The 23,105-nt window shown below is 52.9% G+C and overlaps 2 protein-coding genes across 11 annotated transcripts in view; one reads left to right on the top strand and one right to left on the bottom strand.

Moving 5' to 3' along the window:
• MLLT1 (MLLT1 super elongation complex subunit) overlaps positions 1-4,194 on the top strand; it is a 31,594-nt gene extending 27,400 nt beyond the window's left edge. For both annotated transcript variants that reach the window (XM_064396207.1, XM_064396208.1), the window contains exon 12: positions 314-4,194. In XM_064396207.1, the coding sequence (XP_064252277.1) occupies positions 314-442 (129 nt within the window). In that variant the 3' untranslated portion in view covers positions 443-4,194. The remainder of the gene's footprint in view (positions 1-313) is intronic.
• A 371-nt stretch (positions 4,195-4,565) lies between these two features.
• ACSBG2 (acyl-CoA synthetase bubblegum family member 2) lies at positions 4,566-22,582 on the bottom strand. Of its 9 annotated transcripts, XR_010349920.1 has the most exons (16): positions 18,497-18,649; positions 18,081-18,210; positions 16,005-16,084; positions 15,212-15,456; positions 13,838-13,926; positions 13,185-13,305; positions 12,663-12,743; positions 11,962-12,111; positions 11,298-11,474; positions 10,560-10,741; positions 10,016-10,249; positions 8,776-8,993; positions 7,541-7,680; positions 6,435-6,681; positions 4,871-5,902; positions 4,566-4,830 (listed from the first exon to the last, which is right to left on the bottom strand). XR_010349920.1 is itself a non-coding variant. In XM_064396399.1 (15 exons), exons 2-15 carry the CDS (start codon positions 18,179-18,181, stop codon positions 5,790-5,792), a joined length of 2,178 nt encoding a protein of 725 aa, XP_064252469.1. In that variant the 5' UTR covers positions 18,182-18,210; positions 22,510-22,582; the 3' UTR covers positions 4,566-5,789. The 9 variants fall into 9 exon arrangements, 8 of the variants coding, with proteins under 8 accessions (XP_064252469.1, XP_064252468.1, XP_064252465.1 ...); XM_064396399.1 differs by lacking the exon at positions 18,497-18,649 and adding an exon at positions 22,510-22,582 and having other exon boundaries at positions 4,566-5,902; XM_064396398.1 differs by lacking the exon at positions 18,497-18,649 and adding an exon at positions 20,462-20,589 and having other exon boundaries at positions 4,566-5,902.
• Positions 22,583-23,105: the final 523 nt, after the last annotated feature.

The following is a 23,105-nucleotide window of genomic DNA, read 5'->3' as shown; positions in this document are numbered from 1 at the left end:
CAAGGCTGCCAGAGCTCCAGGAGCTCTCAGGGCTGGTCAAGGTGGGCTTGTTGGGGTGGCTGTGCAGGGACAGGGGCTGGGCTGAGCATCCCTGAGGGTCCCTCCCAGCTCAGGATATTCTGTTATTTTATGATTAAAAGGAAACATGCCCACATCACTGTCCAGACTGAGCTAGTCAGGCGGGCAGGAGGAGTTGGTTTGCTTTTTTGGGGAGAGGATTCCCTTCCTTTTGTGAACCCCTCCAAGGGATGGGAAAGCCTGGATGGGCTCTGCACCCTCTGTGCTGTACTTACATCCATCCCTCTGTCTCCAGATCGTGAATCTCATTGAGGAAACCGGGCATTTCAACGTCACCAACACAACCTTTGACTTTGACCTCTTCTCCCTGGATGAGACGACCGTCCGCAAGCTGCAGAGCTACCTGGAGGCCGTGGCCACATGACGCTGGGCCTGGGAAGCTGGCTCTGCTCTTCTCCAGAGATCCCCTCCACTGGTACCAGGAAACCACCCCATGGAACTAGGCCTTCTTATCCTCCTGCCTCACCCGAAGAAGCACTGCCTTAGAGAACAGCCATGCTCTAGGAATGCTCAGCCAGCTGCACTTTTCTTGTAGGCTTCAAACAGCGCCCGCCTTGCTGAGCCTGTGCCCCAGCTTTGTGGGCCAGGCCTGAGCAGAGCAGGCGTGCTGCACTTAGGCTGCACAGCGCGACCTTTTCGGTTTCCCTTCGAGCAACTGTGTTTCAAGAGCACATTTTCCAGGCATCTCTGAGCTCTGAAGAAGCGTGGATGCTGTTCCCTTCCCCTGGAGCTCGGGACCAGCCTGTGGAGAGCTGCAGAACCAGAGCCCTCCCGCGTGGGTGACAGCGGCTTTGACACAGCTGGCCGGGACACTGGGGACACAGGAGGCTCCCCGGGCTCCTGCTGCAGAGGAGAGGGGCTGCATTCCAGCTGGGATCACCCCCTGGTTTGGTGGCCTGGCTCCCGGTGGGGACAGGACCCTCAGCTCCCTGCAGTGACACTCAGTGCTCGGTGAGGAGGCCTCTGGAACCTGCTGTCTCCTGCTGGGGTTTGGAGATGTCTTGTTTGTTGATCCGAGCTCCTATACAAAGTCCCACTCCTTTCAGTCTGCTTTAACTGTAATAGGACTCCAAAACTGTAAGCTGTATATTTTATATATATATATTATATATATGTATGTACTGTATGTATAAGAAGGGCCTAGTTGGGTCTTATGATCTTAAGGGTGTGTTTTTCTGTTGTTTTTTTATGGCTCTGGCAGGGGAAGGCGCTTAATAAGATTTGACTCGTTTGTTCAATGCCTCTTGTGGACAATTTGTAGTGTAAGGAAGCTGGACAGCAACCTCCAGGCATCCCGTGCTCCAGAAGGGGCTCACCCGTCGTCTTTCCATTTGTCAGTGTTTGATAACTTTGCCAAAACATGTGATTGGTTTTGTTCTGTGTTCTCAAAGAGGAATCTCCTTACAGTGGCCCCTATAGTAGTGGCTGTACTTTGGGAAAACCAAAACAAGGGAGAGCTTAAATCTTTGGACATGCCTGGGAAGAGGCTGATGTAAAACACAAAGTGGAGTTGGGTTTGTTCCCTCCTCCCTGTCCCGCCGTGCTGCCTGTGCAGGAAAAGGCAGGAAACAGAAACACTAATGCAGCCCCTTCCCCATTTCTAGTTAAACTAGTATTGACCTCCCAGTGTTGTCCAGGTGGGCACGGGCAGCTCCAGCACCTCCCTCCAGGCTGCGTTACACTCCTGCTCCCTACATTCAGTATTTGCCCAGGAATTGCTCGTTTCTCCAGGGGCTGTGGGAAGCTTTTGCCAAAAGTCCGTGGGAGCAGCGGTGCTGGGGAGCCCCTCTGCTCAGGGAGGGTCGCACTGCTCCAGGTTTGCTGTCCCTTGTTTTGGGTTCCCCCTTTCTTTATCATGGAAATGTTGCAACTAATCAACTGAAGTGGCAATATGATGATAAGCTTGTTTGAGTTGGGTCATGTTGACCCGATTCCCGTTAATTTTGTCCTTGTACCACCTTTCATGTGTCGTGTGTGTGTGTATATATATATATATATATATATATGTGTGTGTGTATATATATATATATATATGGAAGCTCAAGCTCATGCCGGGTGCAAACCCTGTCACGCCAGTGATCTCAGCTGTTTTCTTTCTTGCTGGACGATGCCAGGCTGGGTAGAAAGGCCAGAGGAGGTGGAGGGCAGGGGGCAGAGGGGGAGGTGGCAGCAGGACACCCACACTGTGGTCACAGCCCCTGGGTGGGTACTGTGAGCTCCTCGTGTCCCTGTGGGGCTGTGCCAGGGGGAGGCAGCTCTGTGCCCACGCTGGGCACCCTGGGGTGGGGCTGGTGGCTCTGTCCCATCCCCAGAGCAGCAGGGCTGGCCTGGCTGAGGCCCAGCTCCCTCCAAGTCTTTGCTGCCCACTCCTCCCACAGCTCTGCTCCCAGCACTTCCAGACTGTCACAGCTCCAGAGCTGCCCCTCAAGGGACTGCAGGTGCCACCCCCCTCCTGCCCCTGGTCCCAGCTCCCAGCCTGTCGCAGGACACCCGTGGGAGGCTGCTCCTGAGCCTGCCATGGCATCGTCCTGTCCTGGAAGTGACTTTGTTGGTAAGTCTGCTGAGCATTGATAGGGATTTCGTTTGGTTTTTATAAGAAGTATTTTACACATGGATTTTTTTAGACTGTTTATAATCCCCCTGAAAACCCGAGGTAGGATTGTTCCCCAGCAATAGTTCCTCTCCATTGTGTGCACATGCTGATTTGTTACTAAAAGGTTTTTGCAAGTACTTAGTTGTTCTACAGAGTTGATGTTTTTTGGGGTATGTGGTAGCGTCGGGGAGCACAGGGGGGTGACTGCAAACAAAGAATGGTCACATTTGGGCCTCATCTTGTGTCCCCTTGCAGTTCCCTGTGTAGATTCCCTCTAGGCTGGCTGAACGCTGTTCTGAACATGCCGTGTACAGGTTTTTGTGGATAAAGTGTTTGTTCTTGTGTCACTCTTGAGAGCATGGATGGATTATTGTACTCTAGGAAGGAGGGGGCAGTGCTGCTGGGCATTGCTTCAGGTCCTCGAGGATGTGTAGTAGCTTGCGTTGTTAAAAAAAGGAAGAAAAAAAAAAAGAATCCCAAATTGACTTGTAGCCATAATGGTTTTTCCAAGGAAAATGGACAGGACTCTGTTCCTTTTCCGTGTCCTTCGTGGTGCTGCTGGCACAGACAGGTGCTGGGCAGCCCCAGGGCTTCCCGAGTTGGATTCGTGTTGGAGGTGGGGCCAGGATTCGGCTCCTCCACCCTCGGCCATCAGAGGGCCGGGAGCGTTTCCCTGGCGCTGCTCTGCCATGTGTTAAGCCTTGAGGCTTTGATTACTGACGTGTATTATTAGAAAAGTTCAATGAAGAGAGGAGAGGAAGGCTGGCTGGCAGCACAGCCCGGCGCTTGGGGCACGGAGGGAGCGAGGCTGGCTGAGGTCAGGCTGGATCCATGGAAGTGCAATGACTCTGCCACCCGTGGGATCGTGGGGAGCATCAGAACGAGCCAAGCAGTTGATGCAACAATCCAGAACCAGTTTTTTTGTCAGATCTTGGACCGTGTTTGATGGTGAGAGAGGCTGAGTCGTCCCTCACGGAGGGGCCTCTCCACGGGCAGAGCCCAGCGCGGCTCCGGTTCCGGTTTTCCATTGGGGATGTGCCGGGGCCGGCTCTGCCCCAGGAGGCTCCTCCCTGCCCCAGGGGCTCTGCTGGTGCTGGGACTCCCTGGGGCACCTGGCCCAGGTGATCGTCAGTGCTCAGAGGACCCAGAGGGGTGTTGCTTTCCTGGGGCGAGGAATAGCCATCAAAAACTGACAAGATGAGTTTGCACTCCTAAAGAAAAATGTAAGTACTTCAACTTCTAGAGAATTTTTAATTGTATTTCTGCCTAGAGCTGAGGTATTAAATACCTCAGCACCTGAGGATTTTAAAAGTTGTGTTGGGAGAAAAGTTCTTCACTCAGCTGGAAGAAATGCAGCTGAGCCAAGACTAACTGCAAGATTAAAAAGAAAAAACACAAAAAAACTCATGTTTGTAATACGTTACAGGATTGTTTGTCCTGAATTTTAAACTTTTTGTTAAATTTGTGGAACTATGGAGGAATTTTCTAGAAAAAGTGAAATAAAGTAAGATGGAAAAGTAAAACTTGGAAGTGTTTTTCAGTTGTGTTGTTTCTCCAGGGATGGCACTGGGACAGGAAAAGCCAAGGAAAAGGGAATTGTTTTAAGCAGGGGGTGGCCCCAATGTCCCGTAACCCATCAGGGGTCCCTGCCCGGGGAGCAGGGCTTTGCCTGGGGCAGCTCCCATGGGATTTGAGGGGTCCCCACTGCTCCCCTGGCACAAGGGCAGTGCCCTGGCACTGTCCCCCCCTGCCCCTGAGGCAGTGTCCCTGTCCCTGGCTGCCCAGGGAGCAGCTCCAGCCCCAGCCCGGCCCAGGCAGGCTCAGCTCTCCCTGCCTGAGGCAAACCCATCCAGCCCCGGGGCTGCTCCATCCCAGCAAGGAGTGAGAGTCCAGAGACACAAACAGAGCAGTTTATTACACTTGGGCACAGCAATTCCAGCCAGCTCAGCACCGCTGGCACAGGGGGAGCTGCAGTTCCAGCAGTGCAGTCCCACCCTTCCACCAGGCACTGGAATTCCACTGACCCAGCACAGAGACAGTTCTGGGTTGAAGCCCCCTGAGCCCACCCTGCTGTGACACCAGCCCTGAGCTGCCCCCACTCCTCCCAGAGCTCCTTTCCATGGGAAATGGAGCTGGGATCAGAGCTGGGCTGCTGTGCCCTGCTCAGGTCAGGGTTGGTGTGTGCAGTGAGCCACTCACAGGCACTCCTGCAGCTGCTGGGCCTGCAGAGCCTGCAGGGAAAAGCCCTGCAGAGAGCACCAGGAGCTGCAGAGGGGGGCTGTGTGCTCCAGTCAGAGAGCTCAGCATGGAGCACCCTCACAGCTCTGGGCTGCTCAGTCACAGACCCTCCCAGCACCATCCCCCAAGCCTCAGCCCACCCAGCCTCCACTCTGGAGCTCATTTCAGACACTACAACATTCCTGGATTGTAAAACACAGATTCACACATTGTACACAGCCTTATAAATAATCCCTGGAGTAAATCACTTCTCAGAATACCAGCCATGGATACAACTTCAACAATACAATTTATGGCTTCATTACAACTCATAAAGGTAAAACAAACTCAAAATATTGCACAGACAAGCCCAGTTCATGTGAGGTTCCACCTCCACTGCTGTGTGTAGTCACACAGCATTTGTCATCTCAGACAGGAATAGTTTGTGGGGAAGGAGATTTAAAATTATCTGGATGCCATCAGCATGCAGGGAAACGTGCAGCAGGGAGTGAGGACACTGCTGGAAAATGAAATCTGCCTTTCTCCCTTAGCAGAAAAAGGGCAGCTCCTGATTTGCAGCTCCTGTTTTACATTCATCTCAGGAAAAGAAAACTTTGGTTAGAACGTAACAAGTCACATGGATTTAAGGTAAACATTGTATCACCCTTATAAAAATGGAAATAAAAAATACAAAGTTGAGATATTTGGGATATCTCAGCACGGGACACGAGACACAGGAGAACATGGGCAGGACCACGCTCACCACACTGCAGGGCAGGACAGGGACAGCAAAGCGACGCCGAGGGGCTGCCTGAAGGCTGAGCTTCTTTATTTCACCAGGATCCAGGGAATCCTTCCCGGGCAGCTGGGAGTGTCCTCGGGGCTGGCTCCAGTGCAGGCTCTAGGGCCGGGCCGAGGGCTCCCCCAAGGGGATGTCGGTGTCCGTGTAAAACTGAGCGATTTGGTCCCGGTACTTCTGAACCACCGCCGGCCTCTTCAGCTTCATGGTGGGGCCTGTGGGGAACCAGCACGGGGTTAGGGGGGAGGGCAGCACGGGGAGCAGCAGCAGGGCTGGAGGGGAGAGCCAGAACAGGGAACAGTGACCTGGGCTAAACTTCCCTTTGGGTTTAATGGAATGTCCCTCTCCTGTGAGCCAAACAGCACAGCAGCACCCAGGGGTGCTGGCACTGCCCAGGGAGTGGCCCCAGGGCTGCCAGAGCTCCAGGAGCTCTCAGGGATGCTCAGGGTGGGATTCTCGGGGTGTCTGTGCAGGACAGGGGCTGCACTGACCATCCCTGAGGGTTCCTTCCAGCTCAGGATGTTCCATAACTCTGCAAGAGGCACCACAGCACGAGGGTAAGTGCTGCTCCACTCAGTGCTGCTGGGCAGAAGTGGGAATTCACCCCAGTCCATCCCACCCCAAAGTGCCTCATGGAAAAGCCACAGCGAGGAAAGGCTGGGGGCAGCTCTGTGCACTGGGGGTTGTGGTTGTGTTGTGTTCACTACCAGGGAAGGGGGCAAGCCCCAGACACCCCCCAGCACTCACCAAGCTCTCCACCAAAAATGGAGAAGTCCTTCTCCAGCAGGGCCCACTTCTGGACTTTCTGGGCATTGGACACGGCTCCCTCATTGACAGCAGAGATCCCTTTCTGGATGGCAGTGTAGATGGCCTTGTCTTTGCTGCTGATGATTTCTGAGACCTTGGTGGCCTTGCTGCCCAGCTTCTGACAGAATTCCAGAGCTTCTGGAGTGAGGTCATCTCCGGGCTCGCCCGTGTCTGCATTCACCACGCACTGCAGGACAGGCACCACAGGAAACTGAGCAGTGCTGAGCACCCGAGGCCCCTGCACCAAGGAGCCTCCAGCCCTGGATGCTGCCCTGGGGCAGCTCCTGGGTCCCTTCCCCACTGAATCCCAGCAGCCCCTCAGCTCTCTTCCAGCCCCTGGCTGCCAGTGGAAAACTGGGACAAAACACAGATAAACCCCCTCAGGTCTCTGCCTGCTCAGGAGCCAGTAGGGTACAGAGCTCACTGGCCAAATTCCTCCTGTGCTATCCAAAGTTAATCACTGTTTTCCAGATGTTTTCTGGAGCACAGTTCACTTCCCTTCACTGTGCAGCAGCAGTCCTGGAGTCACACACAGCACTCAGGCATGACAAGTGCAGCAGGGCCACCTCCAGGGCTCAGCTCTCCTGCCCCAGGCCAAGGCTGTTGGCCTTGGTCTCACTGAGGAGCAATTCCCACTCTGACAGTCAGCACAGGCCACCAGGGCTGTGTCCTGCTGGAGTTTAAAGCCAGAGTCTGACAAAGAAATCCCTGACAGCTTTTCACCTCCCATACACTGCTCTGGGAGAGACTGAAACAGGTGAGGAGAGCAGAAGAATTTTCTTTTCAAGCCTCACTTTTGGGTATTTTCCTTGTTTCTTCCTGCCCTCTGTGGCACAGAAAAAGCTGCCCTGAACAACAGCAGGGCCTGATGGTCTGAGCAAGTGACAACTCTGTGCTTTCAGCTGCTCTTGGCAGCTCAGCTACAGCCACTTGTGCTCTGGGCTCCTGCCTCCACAAGGCACTAAAAATGTGTAACAACTCTTCCTGCCTGGAATTAATGAGATTCAGCAGCACAGGTGGTGCATCCCCACCCTGTTTGCCATTACCTTTAGTGTCAGGAGCATAGAAAGGAATTTGGCTTTGTCTCCAACCAACATGGCGTTGCTGATGATGGGAACAGCACTCTTGACAGCATCCTCAATTGGAATAGGAGGAATGTTCTCACCTCCTGCTGTGATGATGAGCTCTGGAAAACAATCAAATCCTGATTAATGCTCAGAGCTTCTCCCCTTCCCACAATCTGCAACAACTCCACTGCTCCTTTGCTGGATCAAAGAGTGAGTCTGTGTCAGCAGAGCTCCAAAATGTGGGGATGTGGCACTTGGGGATGAGGTTTAGAGATGGCCCTGGGGGTGCTGCACTCAGTGATCCTAAAGGGCTTTTCCAGCCCCAGTGCTGCTCCCCTGACTGCAGCAGGCCTGGAGGGAGGAGCAGGAGCTGCTCACACAGAGCCCAGCCTTGGTGCTCCATGGTGTTTGCAGCCTGGCAGTGCAGGTGAGCCCCTCGGCACAGATCCAGGCCTCCAAGGCTCCTAAGCTGGCACCCAAATTATTGAAATTGAAGTGAAGGGAGGTTCCTGTGTGCTGCAGAGCAGAGGGGAGCCCCCCTGCTCAATGTCCTGCTCCTCAGTGCTGCCCTCACATGAGCACCTCTCCCTCTTGAGGGCTGAAGGCTTGAGTGACTTTGGTTTTGTCTGGAGTTGCTCAAACTCTGTCCCAAGAGCCCCATTGCTACAAGGCACTTGCACAACAGTGTTAAGCTGCTGTTTTCCTTGGAGGTCACCCAGCAAAGCTCCTGAAACTGAGGGAGCTGCTGGTTAAACAAGCTCACAAAGCACTGACTGCACTGGTGCTGAAATCAGAGGGCTTCTCCCTCACTCCACAAACACACCCTGGCTCCAGAGCCTGGCCCTGTCCTCCCACCACAGGGCAGGACACCCTGCAGCCACATCCAAGTGGAAACTCCAGGAGAAGGATTTGAATATTCTTCTGAGCAAGTCACAACCACACAACCAGCAGAGTGTCCCCTGTACCAGAGGAGATTTAAGTTGGATATTGGGAAAAATTTCTTCACTGTTCAGCATTGGAACAGGCTGCCCAGGGCAGTGATGGAGTCCCCTCCATCCCTGGAGGGATTTAAAAGATAGGGAAACTGGGGACATGGGTTATGGTGGCCTTGGCAGTGCTGAGGGAACAGTTGGGCTCCATGGGGTCTTTCCAACATCAACAACTCACTGGTTCCATAGCTGCACAACATCAAGATAAATCAGGGGATGTGGTACCTTTAATTCTGCCTGTGATGAAGAGGAATCCATCCTTGTCATGCTTGCCCAGGTCCCCTGAGTGCAGCCAGCCATCCTCATCGATGGCTTCTTTGGTTTTGTCCTCCATGTTCAGGTAGCCCATGAAGATGTGCCTTCCTGAGAAGCAGATCTCTCCAATGCCATCCTTGTCTGGTTTATGGATCAGGGTGTGGCACCCTGCCAGCTCCTTCCCACAGCTGAAACACAGCAAGGATTCATTTATTTTAGACTGAATTCAAGCAGAAGTTACAGCAGCACCTCTCAAGCTGAAGGGTTTGAACAAAGCCCAGCAGCCTTTTAGCTCAAGAGCTCCAGCAAGGAGCTTTAATGGCATCTGCTCGTGTAAGGGCAGCTGCAGAAAGAGTTGTTATTGCAGAGATCAGTGCTCACACACCTGCTGCTTTGCACTCATTGTTCTCAACACCTGAGCTTTGAATGAGCAGATTTATGTCCTTGGCAGCAAACTTTCACTGTGCAGACTGAACAAGCTGTTCAAAGACACCCTGCACCCTTTAGTCATTTGCCATTAAAGCCAAGGGTAGGTTGGAGTTGCCAACTTTTCCTTCATCCCACCAGCCCCTCACTTCTTCCCAGCTCCCACAGAGCCCAGCCAAGGTAATTTCACATATCCCTGCTGCTGCTGCCCTTGGCAGATCTCTTCACCTGTGACATGGCTCCCCAGTGACCTTTTAGTGGCAGCAAGGCTCTGGGGATGAGCTGCAGCAGGAGATGGATGTGCCCTCCTGTAGGAGTGTAGGAGAGTGCCCCCTAATGACAGAGTGGCAAAGCTAGCCTTTGTTCCCTAAAAAAGGAAAGAAGCCCAGAAGTTTCTCTCAAGGATTAGGTGAAAAGCCACCTCATAGGACTCCAGAGGCTTCACCAAAAACTCGGGGTCATCTAAGTGGATAGAAGCCAAAAAGCCTCGCTTGGGCCATCAGGTAGAAAAGAGGAGAACAAAAGAACTAAAAGGCTTTTGTGAAGGTGTTTATACCAGGGGCAGACCTCTGTACCTGGCTCGAGTTTTTCTGTTTGTTTTTTTGTCTTTTATTAAACCTTTGTTTCTAACACTGCAGCAGAAGCCATCCTGCTCATTATTTTGCCTCCAAAGGTAATAGCTAAGCTATCCTTGGGTGTGTTAGGTTCCCTTTTGAAGGTTCATAAGGCCTGGCCCAAGAAAAAGAACCTAGCAGCCTCCCTCTGCTCCCAGGAAGGCGCTCACCTGCCGAGCCTGAAGGCGTAAGGTAGGGAGACCGTGTGAGGCCCAGAGCTCTCACTCATCCCATAGAGCTCCAGCACGAGAATGTTCAGGCTCAGAAAGAATTCCAGGGTCTCTCTGGTGATGGGAGCAGCCCCCGTGTAGCACTTGGTGCAGCGGTCCAGCCCGATGGCCTTGCGCACCTTCCTGTACACCAGCTGCCTGGCCAGGCGGAAGTTCACCGGCTCCTCGGAGCACCTGCACCAGGAAAATGGCACACGTGACTCCTCCCCTTCCTCTCATCTTCATCCTGCTTCAGTTCATAAAACATATAGAGCTCCTCCCCTCCCTCCTTTTATCTTCACCCTGTTTCAGTTCATTCAGTTAAATAATGGATTATTTCCCCCTCCAGCTCTTGCTGCTCCTCATCAAGTCCACATGACACTGGTCTGTCACAGGAGATATAATCCTGGATGGAATATAACCCCTGGATGGAATAAAACCCCTGATCTGACAGGAAAGTTCTCCTAAAGCTCATCAGCATCCCTGAAATGTAGCTCATAATTACCCATTCATCCTCTTGAGGTTGGTCTGCAGCCCCACTCCCTTGGCCCACGCTGCCACTCTCCTTCGGAGCGCGGAGGCTTTCATGCCCACAGATCTCATTTTCTCTTCCATTTTTTCCCAGACACGAGGAACTCCCAAAAAAGCAGTTGGCCTCACTTCTCGCAGGGTCTCCACCAAGCTGCCCTGAGAGAAGCAGGATTTAATGCAGTTTTTAGAAGTGATTCACTGCAGACTTCAGGTCAGTACTGGTCACTAACAAAAACTTGGGAGTCTGCCATCAGTTTTGAGGAATTGTTTGTTTTTTGCAGCACCACCAAGAAAAGGAACCCCTGAGGCATTCCAGTGGGAACTGGGAAGGGAGCAAGGGTTGATGCTTTCAGTGCCAGCATTGACACAAGAATCCTTTACTCAGAACTCAGGTTTAGCTGGGGCCATGGTGCAATGTGGGCAGAGCAAACACGAGGCTGTTGCTCAACCAGTTCTTGATGTGGCACCAGGTGTCAGGTAAGAGCTCAGCAGATCCCAGTTCTGAAGTGCTGGGTCAGCTTCTCCCAGTTTGTGACTGAGTCAAAAGGTGAAGGTCAGGCCCAGTCAAACCAACAGGGGCAGCTGGTCAGTGGGAAAAGCAAACCCAGTCAGGAAAGCTGACAGAACCACGAGATATCACAGCATTGTTTCAAGCACACACCCCAGCTCAAGCAGGTGGATGAGTATAAGTTTATTATCTTATTTTTTTTACCTTCAATGCATCTGGTCGGGCAAAGTAAACTTGCACTCCGAAGGCCATGGCTGCCCAAATGTCACACATTTGTGCAGCAATGTGGCTGAGGGGCAGGTAGCTGACCACCTCCTCCTGCCTGTCGTGGGCATCACTCAGCATGATGGAGCGCGCGGCCACCACCGCTGTCCACGTCAGCTGCAACAGGAACCCACAGGGGCTTCAGAGCAGGGACACACACAACACACCAGGCACAACACAGCTACAGCAGCCTGGGATCTCAACAGCAGCACTTGGCTCGTTCAGCTGGAGCACAGGAGACTGAGGGGAGGCTCCTGGGGGCTGCAGCTCCTGCCCAGGGCAGGCAGAGGGGCAGGGGCTGAGCTCTGCTCTGGGACAGGGCCAGGAGCCCACCAAGGGCTGGAGCTGTGCCAGGGCTTGGCATGGAGCTCAGGGCAAGGTTCTTGCCCCCGAGGGTGCTGGCACTGCCCAGGCTGCCCAGGGAATGGTCCCGGCCCCAAGGCTGCCAGAGCTCCAGGAGCGTTTGGCCAGCGCTGCCAGGGCTGCTCAGGGTGGGGCTGTTGGGGTGGCTGTGCGGGGACAGGGGCTGCCCTGAGCATCCCCGAGGGTCCCTCCCAGCTCAGGGTCCCTCCCTCAGCACCCCTGGGTGGCACTGGGCACTCACGTTGTCGTGGCTGAGCATGACACCCTTGGGCTGCCCCGTGGTGCCCGAGGTGTAGATGAGGGTGCAGCACTGGTTGGGTTTCTGGGACGCGATGATCTCGTGGAGCTGCGAGTCCGGAACGTCCCTGCCCAGCTCCATGAACTCCCTCCACTGCAGAGAACAGAAAAGCTCAGTCCCTTTGTAAGGTATCACCCACAGGAAAAATGAAACTCTTTGCTACACACCAAGAGAAGGAAGCTGTTCTCCCAGTCCAGACCTCTGGAAGAGGCTGTCACCCCACACTGTCACCCCACAGTGATTCCTGGCTGACACGGAGAAGCAGAAAGGAGACAGAACCACCCCCAGCAGCTTTACAGCTCTGTAGCAAATCCCCGGAATAATTGTGGGGCCCAAGGTGTCTGCCAAAGGTCAGCAGCCCCCTTACAACATGGATTATCCAGGTTGCACAACAGCAAGAGCAGACACAACAACAGCAGACACCTCCTGCCCACCACAGCCAACAGCAGCTCAGGGGATCAGTCACACAACCCCAGGCTGGTTTGGCTTGGAAGGGACCTTAAAGATCATCTCATTCCAAGGCCCTGCCATGGACAGGGATGTCACCCACCAGATGTTCAAGGCCCCAGGGCAGGTGACAGTGCTTGCAGCCATCAGCTGAACACAACCAGCACTTAGAAGCTGTGAAGAAACCCAGGACTCACCGAGTACAGATTTGGTCTCTTCTCTTTGATCTCCTCCCCATACTGGACAATGCCCTTCAGATGAGGTAGTCTGTGCTCAATCTGTGTTAAGAAGGGAGATTTGTGAGAAGGAGCAAATGCTGCTTGTCCCTTTTAGACCCCTGTAACCCCACTATGCACACTCCTCAGATTTGCCACTTTATGTAAAGCCAAGAGAATCCCATCTGTGCTCTGAAAGAATGGCTTTGCCTCGCTAGAAACAGCCATAATTTGAGCTGGGATGGTGCCAGACAACCTAGAGGATGCTCAGTTGTTCATTTTGGCTTCTTCTGCTTTAAGCCTTTTAAGAAGTGAAAGCACCACTTAACCTCTTGTGAGACACAGTGCCAGTGACAGCTCACCTGGCTGGGGCAGGGAGCACACCAAGGAATTCACCTCTGCTCTCAGACCCAGCACTCCCCTCAGGCAATGCCCTCCCACAGCATTTTACCACATCTGTCAACAGGTTGCTGTAACCCCCAGCCATTTAAAACACATAATTACCTCTAAGATTTTCTGCAGCTGTTTATGGTTTTCCACCACTATAACGTTGGCACTGCAGTTCTCTGCTACATAATGACAGGCCTCAGGAGAGTTTGTAGTGTAGATCCCAACAGCAAATCCCCTGGAAAAGGGAAAAAACAGAACAGAAAAGCAAAACAGAGTTAGAGGACAAGCAGAGTTGCTGGCAAATTTCAGAGAAAAAAACTTTAAGAACAATATCTCATAAAATGACAACAAAAAAGGGGAGAGCTTAATTCCAAGAGGAAAGATTCTGTTCTGGGGCATGGGAATGTCAAGAGTGGTTCAAGGGACCAAAATATCTCATGTGGAAGGCAGATATCACAATCCAGCCATGGGATTCTCTGGTATTTCCTTAATCACTGTGTACATAAGAATGCTTTTAGATTAACCTACTGGTCATCTTATTTTGAGAGAAGCAGCTGGCTAAAAGAAAGTAGTTAATTTTTGTCTCATTAATTCATTATGAAATAGTTCAGCTTCTATCTGCCTTAAATCCAAATCTAAGCAATTGGGTTTGGAGTGTTTTTTGTTTGTTTTACTGGGGTTTTAATCAAAACCTGCTTCTCATGTGAATACTGCAGTCACTCTCTGCCTGCCAAAGTAAAATTCATGGCAAGAAACAAGAGTCTTACCCTGCAAGGATGGCTCCAATGTCAGCAATGAACCACTCAGCAGAATTAAACCCCAGGATGCCCACTCCATGGAAACGCTCCAGCCCCAGCTGTAAACAAGAGATGGCATTACAGCAGCCTGCCTCCTCCTCTGGACAGAGCCCAGGGATCATTTGCAGATCTCTGCTGGGAGCACAGCACTAAGGGAAGAGTTCAAGTTCTTACACTGAAAAACTCCCCAGGAGCCAGGATGGAACCAGGGAAAGTTTCACAGCACTGTCCCACTGTAAGTGGGCAGGAAAACTGGGATTTGCTGAGCTCTGCCCTTGGAAAGACAGGCTCACTGAATTCACTCACAGGAATATAAACCTGCAGTCCAGGGAGTCACCAGATCCCCTTGGGATGGGAGTCAGGAGGTGAGAGGTGAAGTCAGACAACACCTCCTGGGACATTTGGTACAAGCTGGGAATGTCAGATGTCAATAATGGCCAGAGCAAAGCTCCAGTGGCAGTCACACCTGGCTATGAAATTCCAGCTCTTGGAGTCCCAGACTTTAACTGCCTCAGCCAGACTCTGGTTTTGTCCCAGAGTGGAAGATCCCAGCACAGGAGTAAAACCAGGCTGGCCTTAACTTGAAGAGATAAGACTTGATCCCAACAGTAAAAACAGGTGCTGTTGGTTTCTGTCTCCAAGTCTCCTAATCCCAGCAGCACAATCAAAAGGCTGGGCCATGTGGGACACTTAAGTCTGATTTGTAAGGTTCCCTTTTTTTCTTAGAAAGATAAACTTTCCCAAGCCTCTGGAGGGGCAGAGTCCAGGTTTGCCACACATCTCAAACATCTCACTTCAAATGTTTCTTTACGTGCTTTTTTTCTTGGTTAAATGTGGAAGCAACTGTCAAAAAAATGAAATACCAAGGTGTCCATAGCATGTTCAGGTATTTCCCTGTCACTGTAAGATTCATCTGCATTCAGGGAATTTGCAGATTTAAGATAGACTTGATTGAAGCCATTCCTGCACTTAAATGAGTGAACATTAAACTTGCCTTTGTTTTGTTTTGACACAGAGTTTCATTTGTTTTGTTCTGACACAGTGGCAGGAAGAGGGAGAATAAGTTTTAAATTAAAAGAAGAGAGATTTATATCAGATACTGGACAGGAATTGTTCCCTGGCAGGATGGGCAGACCCTGGTTTGGGGTGCCCAGAGCAGCTGTGGCTGCCCCTGGATCCCTGGCAGTGCCCAAGGCCAGGCTGGGCAGGGCTGGGAGCAGCCTGGGACAGTGGGAGGTGTCCCTGCCATGGCAGGGGTGGCACTGGATGGGCTCTAAGGTCCCTTCCAACCCAAACCATGCTGTTTTTAGGATTCTGTGAATATGCCAAAGAGAAAACTCTTACCTTCAGAAAGCTTTTGGCTGCTTTCCAGCACTCATCATAGTACATCTTATACGTCAGCTTCATCCACCTGCCATCTTTTTTGGATGCAAGGGCATAATAGTCACTGTACTTGTTGACACTTTCCTGAAAGAGCTGGTGCACAGTCCTTGGGGCCTCGCTGCCAGGGCCCTGCTCCTCCATCCTCAGCCTGACCTCCCCATCACAACGTGTTGTCCACACACTGGAGCCAGGAGAGGAGAAGTCTGCTTTGAAAGGAAAGTGTTCAGCATCTTAGATTTACAAATTTCCTGCTGCCATAACAGCAATACATATACAAGTCTCAAGCACATGAAAGCAAATGTTGTTACACATTCTTCCACATCCCTTTCTTGACCCTTTCTTCATGGCAATTTTGCCATGTGATTTTGCCCCCAGTATTTTAGACTAGAAGTCTATAGAGCACTTTCAAATTTTGTTAAATATTTTCCACTTACAGCCCTTCTAACCTGCTCTGCTGCCCTAAGGCTGGTAAGGTAAAAGTTTCCTGCATCTTATACTCTGCTATTTTTTTTTTTTGTTCTTTTAAGGAGGACTGAAAGCAGGACACTGGTACCTGGTAGATGAGCACTAGGCACTGACACTGCTTATTTAACCCTTGAATCACAGCTGTGCTTTGAAGTCTGAGTTCCAGACACTTCTGCACAACCCATCCTGCAACCTGAGCTGCTTCTTCCATTGTCATGGTTTGACAAATCCCTCTCTCATTGCAATAATAATTTCAGGCACCCCACAGTCCCCAAATTCATCCACTCACCTTTGGGACCGAGTGAGTTCCCCTGATATCTCTCCATCTTGGAATCTTCCCCTGGCTCACTGTTGTGTGGCTCAGCAGTTCTGCAAGGCAAAAGGAATTATCCCTGGATGAGAACACTGAGGGCTGCCTGCCACAGGCAGCTTTGCTCCATCCCTTAATGTCACTCAGCCCTTGGATGTCAGAGTGATTCCTGATGTTCTGCAGGTGATTTTATTAATTCACTGCCCTGCATGGCCCCAGCAATGGAACAGCTCCCTCCAAGTGTTCAAGCTCTGCCTGTGCTGGTTTTGAACACAAGTCTTGTCCTAATTGCAGCTTTCATTGCAGACAAGCTGCAGAAGAATGCATAAACATCATCCTAAAAACAGCCATCATTTAATTCCTAAAGGCTGCTCCAGGTGCCTGGAATAAAGAGTCTGCAGCTGGGAGGAGGAGGAGAAGGGGGGCAGGAAGGGACACTTGGGTCTGGAACTCATCTCCTGTTTGCAATATGTGAGTCCAACAACAGGGGAGGCCCTGGGGACACTCTGGAGTCACCCCATGGGGAAACCCAGGGAGATTTCCTGCAAAAGAGCAGGAAATTGATTCAACAGGAAATCTTGTTCTTAGGTATTCCTATTAAAACCAGGGCTCCCACCAGATGCTTGGGAAGAAACAGAAACAGGCTCATCCCCCTGTGCTTCAGCCACTCCTCCCAGCTGAGCTGTCCTTTCACTTTCAGCCCTGCAGAAGCTGGTGAAGCACCACTTGCCTGCTTGCAAAACTGTTCTTACTCCATCCCTTTCCAAGCTGGACTGTCTCACAGCCCTAACGAGGAGGGTGAGGGACAATCAAGGCTCATGTCCCACTTGAGAGCAGGAGCTGGAAGCCAGACCCAGTGAGATTTGGGAATCCCACCCTCCAAGCAGGCAGCTGCTGCTTTGTTCCCTGCCCTGGGCAATGCCCTGCCAGGACCATGGATGTCTGAGTTTTAGCTGAGTTAAGGTTTCACTGCAGAGACCCAAACTTTCCATCCTGCCTGGCCCTACCAGGCCCTTTGCCTCAGCCCATCACTCAGTGTTGTTCCTCCAGGCTGGTGTTTTCCCTTCTCAACAGCAGCAGCTGCAGCACCAAGCCCAGGCTCTTCCAAGAAGGGCCCTGACATCACAATAACCCCAGCACTGGAGGGGCAGCTGTGGGCAGAAAGGAGCCCTGACTGTGCCCATCACATCACCCTGCACACAGAGAGAGCTCCTCTGGGCTCACACAAACTCCTCAGCCTGAGCCAGGCAGGGCTCCCACCAAGTTCCACCTTCTACTTCCTTTCTACAAGACAACCAGCACAGGCACTGTGTGAATTTCAGGGTAAGGGGAAATCTCTTCCCTCTAATCTACATATATTCTGAATTTCTAGGGCACAGCTATGACTGCTTTGGGCATGAGGAGGTTCAAGGCCCAGGGAAGATCTGACATGGCTGATCACATGTCCTGCTCTAAAGCAGAACTGCTTCTCTGAACTAATCTGCAAGCCAGCAACCAGGGCTGAGTAAATAATTTCTTTATTTTCCCCAAGGGGATTATGAGGTGTTCCCACCTCCATGCTCCCTCCTCATTATTGAGAACATTTTTCAGCACAAATTAATCCTCAGTTGCAATAGTTCTGCACCATTTCTCCATCAGCTTTTATGATCAAAGCATGCAAATGACCCAGTAATACGAGCAGAAGAGCCCCAGCTATTCCCCTCACAGTCAATCAAGTCATCTTTCTCTTCCCCTTACAACATGTAGTTCAGTGCAGCCCCAAAAAATTCAGGTGAAGATGTTTTAGTTAGCTAGATCCCATTATGCTGTGGTGAGATACAGACCCTAATCTGCTCTTTAGTCTGTAAATCTAAGCAGCCTCTTACCAGCAGGAGTTTGAGATCAGTGTAGGTACTGCACATGAGCTGTTCTCTGCGGAGGCAGGGCTCTTCCAAAATCATTTTAATTAATCAAAGTAAGCATGGTAGAATACAATTTTATGTACAGCTCACAACAGGGTAAATAAAATCCTAAATAGACAAATAGATCCCAAATAAAATCCTAAATTAGACCAACCTGGGTGAAGAGTTGAGCAGCACATCTTCCCCTGCCACCTCACAGCTCCCTTGAAGAGCTGAATTGCAATAAGCCACGGAGACTGGTTCTGCAAGTGCCATCCTGGCGTCTGACTCACACAGCACTGTCCCTGCGAAAAACAGGTTGGAAAAATTAAAATACAGCCACACGTCACAGCAAAGCAAAGCAGCTCCACTGACGTGAGCGAGGCAACCCCGAAGAGCTCGAGCCTGCTGCATTTGCACCAAACAACAGGAAATTCTGACAGCGGGCATTGCAGAACCCCACAGCAGAACCAGACACCCACAGCTCCCGAGAGCACCCCGAGTCGAACCGTTTGAATTCCAGGCTCCCTTTTGCCCCAAAAAGCTGTCCCAAAGCTGGGCTCGCAGCCCCCGCCATCCCTGCAGCCTCACCGCGCATCGCCGCTCCCGCAGCCGCTCCGAGCCCGACGTGCAATATCCTTTATTTTTAAACTAGCGCCCAGGAGGCAGATCTGGAGCATCTTATGTCATGTGCTGCTGCCTCGCAATTGGAAGCGGCTCGTCACCCCACACCGCCGCCTCTTAAGGAGGCTCTGCCCCACCAGCCCCGGTGGCACAGCGGGGATTTCGGCTCCCTCTGGGGGACACAGCCCCGGCACACCTCACAGTCAGCCTGTTCGCATCAGAATAAGCGTTTTGCAGCTGGGTTTTTGGTTTTTTTTTTTTTTTTTTTGTGGCTCCCACGCGGCTTTCAGCACTTTGTCTTGGGGGATTTCATCGCCTAAAAGAAGTGTTTTCTAAACGCTGATTTTGTTTAAGGTTTACACTCTTGGTGCTTATGAGTAGCCAGGCTGAGCTTTAATTGTTTCAAGGGATTTCAAGCTGATTGGAGATGAATCCCATTATCCTTGATCTCTCTAAGAAGTGGATTTCAGGCTGCTATTTTGTACCTGCATTACACAGACACATTTAAATCGTGTGATGCATGCTCGCCTGCATGAGGAACAGGAAAATCTTTTTACGAAAAAGTCTTTTATGTCACAAATCCGACCCAGCACGCTGCAGCCTCCTGCCTTTAGCGGGAGGGGAAAGCCACGCCAGGCACAGCTCAGGGACGTCCCCCTTTCCGCTTACTCATCTGCACAAGGACACGTTGCTGCTCACGCCACGCGAGTCGCCAGAAATAGTTTAATTCATGAGCAGCGAGAGGGGGATGTCTGAAAAAAACCCCAGCTCTGAAGCGCCCGGGTAACTGGCAGGCGCTGCCGCACACCCGCCGTGGGCTGGAACGCCGGAGAGGCTCTTTGGCAGTGGGAGGAGGTGGTGGTGGAGCTGCAGCCCCGTGCTCGGGGCAGCCACTCAGACCTGTGTGGCCTGGAGCTGCTCCCCTGCCCAGCCTGGTGCTCGTTCCCCTGCCCAGCCTGGAGCTGCTCCCCCTGCCTGGCCCGGAGCTGCTCCCCCTGCCCAGCCTGGAGCTCATTCCCCTGCCCAGCCTGGAGCTGCTCCCCTGCCCGGCCCGGAGCTCATTCCCCCTGCCTGGCCCGGTGCTGGTTCCCCTGCCCAGCCCGGAGCTCATTCCCCCTGCCCAACCCACAGCAGCCCAAACCCACCCACGGTGCCACCCGAGCTGTCCCCAGGGCCTGTCTTGCTCAAGGAAAACCCCAGAGGAGCCCAGGAGGGATGGCTGCCATCACTCCTGACCCCCTTTCGCAATGCTGCTCCCACTTTCCCTTCCCAGCACCCCACGACGAGGGGTTCAGGGCACCCCTGAGGGAAGCTCTGCCCTCTGCACCAATTACAGCGTTCCTCTTGCCAACTGTGCCTTAGTGCAGCAATGAAGTTTCAAGGGAAAGGGTGAGGTGTCCTCACTCCTGCTGCCAGGGAATCGTGGCATCCCAGAGTGGTTTTGGTGGGAAGGGACCTCAAAGCCCACCCAGTGGCACCCCTGCCATGGCAGGGACACCTCCCACTGTCCCAGGCTGCTCCCAGCCCTGCCCAGCCTGGCCTTGGGCACTGCCAGGGATCCAGGGGCAGCCACAGCTGCTCTGGGCACCCTGTGCCCACCCTGCCAGGGAAGTACTTCCTACTAATACCTGGTCTATCCCTGCCCTCTGCCAGTGGAAGCCATTCCCAGTGTCCTGGCACTCCTGCCCTTTCAAACAGTCTCTCTCTGTCTCATTTTCTTGCAGGCTCCCTTCAGGTTCTGGAATGCCACAGTAAGATCACCCCAAGCTTGAACAATCCCATTTCTCTCATCCTTCCCTCACAGCAGAGCTGTTCCATCCCGCTCAGTTTCATTTCCATGGCAGGCTTTCTGCATCACCCAAGAAGGAAAAGCTCTTCCCAGTGGAGCCCCCCCGAATTCTGCTCACTGTTCACAGCCCGGGGTACACTCACACATGAGCTGAAGTGCAATCTGTGCAGCTTCCCAAACCAGACATGCGTTTTATCCAACAAGTTCAGGTTAAAAGCCAATATTTCTCAGTATATAGAGACCCTCCCTAGCTTTGCTCAGCCCTGCAGCTCGGGCCTTCCCTCCCTGCTGCTGGGTTACAAACACAGCCGCCGGTAAACACACACGTTCCAGGGTTAGGACAGAATGGTCTTTAAGGTCCTTTCCATTCCACGGTTCACCAGAGCCAGGTGTAGCTCCTGGAGAGCAAACGCTCCCACCCCACGCTGTTCCCTGAGGTGAGCACACCGTGATGTTCCACGGTGCTCAGGAACACGGAGGACACACTCCCAAACAAAAAACCTGCGGGAAGAAACCTCCCTTTTAATTAAGCTTGTCTGACATATTAAATAATTTAAATAAAAACGCGTTCTGCTTGGAGGGAGCACCTGACCCAGAAGAACTGGAAATGGGGTGATTCTTCGGAACCACTTCACTGACAAACCAAAATAAAGGTCTGAGGAAAGTGCAAACTTGTGACAGTGAAGGGGGTAGGAGTGGAATTTCCACTTCCAATAGGCTTTGGACACACCTTTACCTAAAACACACACAGAGCTTCAACAACACCAATTCAAATTCAAATTACCGAGCACGTTATCAGCCACTTGACATTTTCCAGCACGGCCCCGCTCGGCTTCCTGTGGCGGATTTCTTTTAACCGGTACAGGCACCACATCCGCTCTGCTCCCGTCCAGAGCAGCTCCAGGCAATTACCACATCACCATCAAAACCGAAACTTTTTGTTCCTTTAAAGAGTCACTAAGTGAGGGAACAAAAGCTGAGCAACTCACACTTCTTCCTCTTAGATAAACTCAAGTTTTTAGGAGAGGCGGCGATAAAAGCTTCCTGAGCACTGAAGGTTTTGTCACTGACCACAGGTGTTGCCCTTCTGCTGCTGGAGTGCAGAAAATAGGAAGAAAAGCAACTTCAGCCTCTGTTAGGATGAAGAGTGACAGGCTCCTTGCCTCTCCAGGGATGTTTGCTTCAGGTGAATTCCCAGCACCGGGACCCACCCAGTCGAGCTCTCCTCCCTGAGCTGCTGCTCAGAGGGGGAAAGGCCCAGCAGGGAAGCTCAGGGCTGTATTTTCTGTGTTCCTGTACTATAAATTTCCTGTATTTTCTGTATTCCTGTGCTCCTGCCGGCTCCCACACGTGGCTTTGTGTCCCCAGGGAGCACAGCGGGGCTGGGGGCCGGCACAGGAGCACTGCGGGCACTCAGGGCACCCCAAACCTAAAATTTTTAGCAGATCACCTCACGGAGCATCCCAAAGCCACCTCTTGGAGCATTCCCGCCTCTCAGGTCACTCCATGAGGCATTCCCACCTCTCAGGACACTCCATGGAGCATTCCCACCTCTCAGGTCACTCCATGAGGCATTCCCACCTCTCAGGTCACTCCATGAGGTATTCCCACCTCTCAGGACACCTCAGAGCACCCCCAAACACTCAGGTCACCTCATGGAGCATCCCCGATCCCTCAGGTCACCTCACAGAGCTTTCGCAACTCCTAGGTCATCTCAGAGCATCCCAAACTCCCAGCTCACCTCGTGGAGCATCCCAAACTCTCGGGTCACCTCGTGGAGCATCCCCGCCTCTCAGGACATCTCAGCGCACCCCAAACTCTCAGTCACCCCAAAGGATCCCAGGTTCTCAGTCAGGAGCCCTCACGGTCCCTCACGATGGGTTCCCGGGCAGCGCAGGGGAAGGGACATCCCTTCTCCTCAGAGCACCTCCTGCCCCCTCCACCCCACCCTGTGTTCATTTTACCAAAAGCACCAAGAATTTCCCCGCTCGCTGTCCGCACGCCCACCCACAAGCGGGACACCACCAGAAGCATTTGCCGGGAGGGCGAGCCCCACAGCGAGCCCCCCGCGGCGGGCGGGCACCCCCCACGGCCCGGGAGTCGCTGGGGACGCCCAGAGGGGCTGTGTGGAGCCGGGAGCCCCGTCCCTCCCTCAGCCCCGGCCGGGCCGGCCTTTAGGACCGCGCGTTACCTCCGGGCCCGGCGGGAGCGCGCGCGGCCCCTCAGCAGCGCCCGCGCGCCGCCGGGCGGCGCCTTTAACGGCGCTCGCGCGGGGGGCGTGGCCAACACCCCTCTGCTCCGCCCACTCCACTGCTTTTGAAACACCCTATTGGGTAAGATGGTGGTGGGCAGAGGTGAAGCCACGCCCCCTGCGCTGGGGAGAGACGCATCGACGAGCGATTGGAGGAGGTGGCTGTCAATAACGCTCAGGCCACGCCCCCTCCCCGGCGCGGGTTACCCGCGGTCAGTGACCGGCGCGGCGTCCGGGACACCGGGAATGGGCTGTGTCCAACACCGGGAATGGGCTGTGTCCAACACCGGGAATGGGCTGTGTCCAACACCGGGATCGGGCTGTGCCGGACACCGGGAATGGGCTGTGTCCAACACCGGGAATGGGCTGTGTCCAACACCGGGAATGGGCTGTGTCCAACACCGGGATCGGGCTGTGCCCAACACCGGGATCGGGCTGTGCCCGACACCGGGATCGGGCTGTGCCCAACACCGGGAATGGGCTGTGTCCAACACCGGGAATGGGCTGTGCCCAACACAGGGATCGGGTTGTGCCCA

This window comes from Passer domesticus, chromosome 21, assembly GCF_036417665.1.
Source record: "Passer domesticus isolate bPasDom1 chromosome 21, bPasDom1.hap1, whole genome shotgun sequence".
In the NCBI taxonomy this organism is placed as follows: Eukaryota; Metazoa; Chordata; class Aves; order Passeriformes; family Passeridae; genus Passer; species Passer domesticus.
This window is presented reverse-complemented; position numbering and strand designations above follow the sequence as displayed.

What these genes read in the sequence shown, in the direction of transcription:
- ACSBG2 (XM_064396395.1), bottom strand. An exon ending in GAACTCACTCGGTCCCAAAG is followed by an intron (nt 15,457 to 16,004) that starts GTGAGTGGATGA and finishes TTCCTTTCAAAG; the next exon opens with CAGACTTCTCCTCTCCTGGC. An exon ending in CAGCCAAAAGCTTTCTGAAG is followed by an intron (nt 13,927 to 15,211) that starts GTAAGAGTTTTC and finishes TCTTGTTTACAG; the next exon opens with CTGGGGCTGGAGCGTTTCCA.